The 3118-nt window shown below is 51.4% G+C and overlaps 1 protein-coding gene across 1 annotated transcript; it reads right to left on the bottom strand.

Annotated features, from left to right (window-relative positions):
• Window positions 1-466: 466 nt before the first annotated feature.
• On the bottom strand, window positions 467-2866 carry LOC308280922 (C-X-C chemokine receptor type 4-like; the record flags this gene model as incomplete). The annotated part of the gene is made up of 4 exons (XM_080755224.1): window positions 467-990; window positions 1116-1399; window positions 1597-1808; window positions 2759-2866. 4 exons carry the CDS (start codon window positions 2864-2866, stop codon window positions 467-469), a joined length of 1128 nt encoding a protein of 375 aa, XP_080611350.1.
• Window positions 2867-3118: the final 252 nt, after the last annotated feature.

Raw genomic sequence — 3118 nt, 5'->3', positions numbered from 1 at the left:
AATAACTATCCTCTGGGGGGTAAAGTGGAAGACTCTGATTCTGCATTACTGCTGTTTCAGATATGTCAGCCCATTAAATGTTCGTTATCAACCCATGCAGCACTGACCAGTATTTTGTTATCAACCATTGTGTTTGTTGATATTCATATGTATCATATAGAATGAACATACCAGATGGTTAGAGTTAGTGGGTTAGTTTTAGAGTTAGTAGGTTAGTGTTAGCAAATGGGAGATTCTGAAGAACACAAGGTCAGAGTAATGAGACACATACGACACTATCAACCTACAGAATGCCCGATAAAAACCATACTGGTGAGTGGGAGTATACTGTATAAAATGTCCATACTGGCTCCATTGCATGGGCATTATAAGGGTTGTGATAATGGCCATTTAATAGGCTGATATCATCCGAAGCCTGTAGATTCTGAAATGGTGTACGCCTCAGCGCGTATCCTGGGTAGAACCATCAGGTGAAGGTCCAAGTCAAAGATAGCACGCTGAGGGCAGAGGTTTTAAATTTTGCTCCCAGGAAGGCATACAACAGCGGGTTCAGGCAGCAGTGGAAGTAGGCTATTGGCTTATTCAAAGAGAGCCACAACTCCAATACCAATTCCAGCCTGCAGTTCCTGGGCAGGACCTCCAAGCGCTTCAGTGCGTCAATGGAGATGCCCGCTCCATAAGGGAGCCAGCACAACAAGAAGCAGAGGACCAAGGTCATGGTGGTCCGGGCGGCTCTGCGTGTCTGCCTCTGACCCGCCAAGGGGCCCCGGGTCACCCTGGAAATGATGACACAATAACACACCAGCATAACCAGCCCAGGCATCACCAGGCCCACCAGCACCAGCTGGAGATGGAACGCTGCGACCCATACTGTGACTGCGTTATTCTCCGGGTAGAAGTGCCGGCACATGATCCTCCCGTCATTCGCTGTCTGAGTCCGGGCAAATAGCAGGTCGGGTACCGCCAGCAGACCGGCTGGCAACCAGGCGCCTGGAGGGAGGGGGAGAGAACAGCAGGGGAGTTAAGAAAATATATCAAGTGGAAATTGAGCGAGAGGAACATGTGTTCAGAGAGGGAGACACAAGCACAAGAAAGAGAGGCAGGGAGACACTCACCCACATAGACCAGCTTGTGGACCAGTAGCTGCCTCAGATCACGGGACCCGGTGCCAGTGGCTCGAACTACAGCCAGGTAGCGATCCAGGCTGATAAAGGCCAGGATGAGGACACTGCAGTACAGGTTGATTGTGTAGATGACATGGACGCAGACACAAGTAACCAAGCCAAATCTCCACTCTGCCAGCGCCGCGTCCACAGCCCAGAATGGCAGCACCAGGAGAAACAGAATGTCCGCAGCAGAGAGATGTAAACGGTACCGGTCTGTAAGGCTGCGTTTGGACCTGTATACACACACATACACACAGCAGTTAAATCACATCAGTGGCCTGGAAGCGCAGATGGTTAAGAACAACGTTTTCAAACTGACTACTCAACAACACAAACAGGTTTACTGGTGGAAAAAAAAGGGTAAAAAAAAAAAAACACAGGTCCAAGAATGTCTGAGTAAAAGGGTCAAATCCTCTTATGTAACAAATACCGTTGGCAGCCCACCACCATGACAACCAGGCCATTGCTGGTGATACCCAGGGTAAAGATGAGGGCATAGACCACAGGTAAGAGGACCTGCTGCGAGTCACGGGTCAACAGAGGCTCCATATCACAGGGCTCGTCTAGGTCCAGGTATCCAGAACCGTCTAGGTCCCCAGAAGCGGAGCCTGTGTCATTGAACTCATCTTCCAAATAGTAGTGCTGGTGACAAACAAGCGTGGGTAGGGGGTAAGTGAATGTAGCAAGTGTTACTCAAGCTTTTTTTTAATTTCGAGGTCATTGGCTGAGGCCCATGCTGGTAGTTTACAGACCTCATAATAGGACATGATGGAAGTGTTCCCTCTTTCACTTATATTCTATACAATATATCCACCAGCAGAGGAGTGAAGCGAAATGTCTATCCAGCTGTGTTATATAGACTTGGACAAGCCCCTCCCCTAAACACTCAACACATCAGTGATACTGGTGAAACATTTTGGAGTCCAGTAATTTAGTTTGGTAGTGGGCACCATGGGGGGTAGATCTTGATAAAGTTGTGGGGAGAAACCAAACGAATAAAAAGAAAACTTACCATCCACTTGTGGACTACTGCAAATGCCCCCTGTCTCATCATTACAACATAATTCTACTATTCTGTACATTCTGTACGTTGTTCTCACATTCTCCTTTTCCTAGCATATACTCCTCATTTTACAGCAGCAGCAGAAGGAGCCAGCAGCTGGGGGCGCGCCCAATGAAGGCTTCACTCTGGCCCTGGGGGGGGGGGGGGGCAGAGCTTAGCGTTTGATACCCCTCAAAGTGTACCCGTCGGCTCAATTGGGCGCTTTGGAGCTCCCTCGTAGGCCCCCATTGGACAAGGCACGGTGACCCTTGCGAGCCACTGTGCGATCTGGGGCTTTCACCCGGGCCCCCGTATTCGACAGAACCGTGAGTGTCGAGGGGATGCCAACGGGATCTCATGGTGCTGTGAAGAAAACAAAAACAAATAAAGTTGACCCCGCCCTGGCTCCAACTTTCATCCAGTCATTGTGGGACTGGGAAAGGGGGGGGGGGGTGAAGGAGCCAGCAGCTGGGGGCGCGCCCAATGAAGGCTTCACTCTGGCCCTGGGGGGGGGGCCAGAGCTTAGCGTTTGATACCCCTCAAAGTGTACCCGTCGGCTCAATTGGGCGCTTTGGAGCTCCCTCGTAGGCCCCCCGGACAAGGCACGGTGACCCTTGCGAGCCACTGTGCGATCTGGGGCTTTCACCCGGGCCCCCATATTCGACAGAACCGTGTGTGTCGAGGGGATGCCAACGGGATCTCATGGTGCTGTGAAGAAAACAAAAACAAATAAAGTTGACCCCGCCCTGGCTCCAACTTTCATCCAGTCATTGTGGGACTGGGAAGGGGGGGGGGGGGGGGGTGAAGGAGCCAGCAGCTGGGGGCGCGCCCAATGAAGGCTTCACTCTGGCCCTGGGGGGGGGGCCAGAGCTTAGCATTTGATACCCCTCAAAGTGTACCCGTCGGCTCA

This window comes from Nannobrachium achirus (genome assembly GCF_963921795.1).
Source record: "Nannobrachium achirus genome assembly, contig: SCAFFOLD_185, whole genome shotgun sequence".
NCBI classification, from domain to species: domain Eukaryota; kingdom Metazoa; phylum Chordata; class Actinopteri; order Myctophiformes; family Myctophidae; genus Nannobrachium; species Nannobrachium achirus.
The sequence above is the reverse complement of the archived record's forward strand: the minus strand, read 5'-3'. Positions and strand labels throughout refer to the sequence as shown.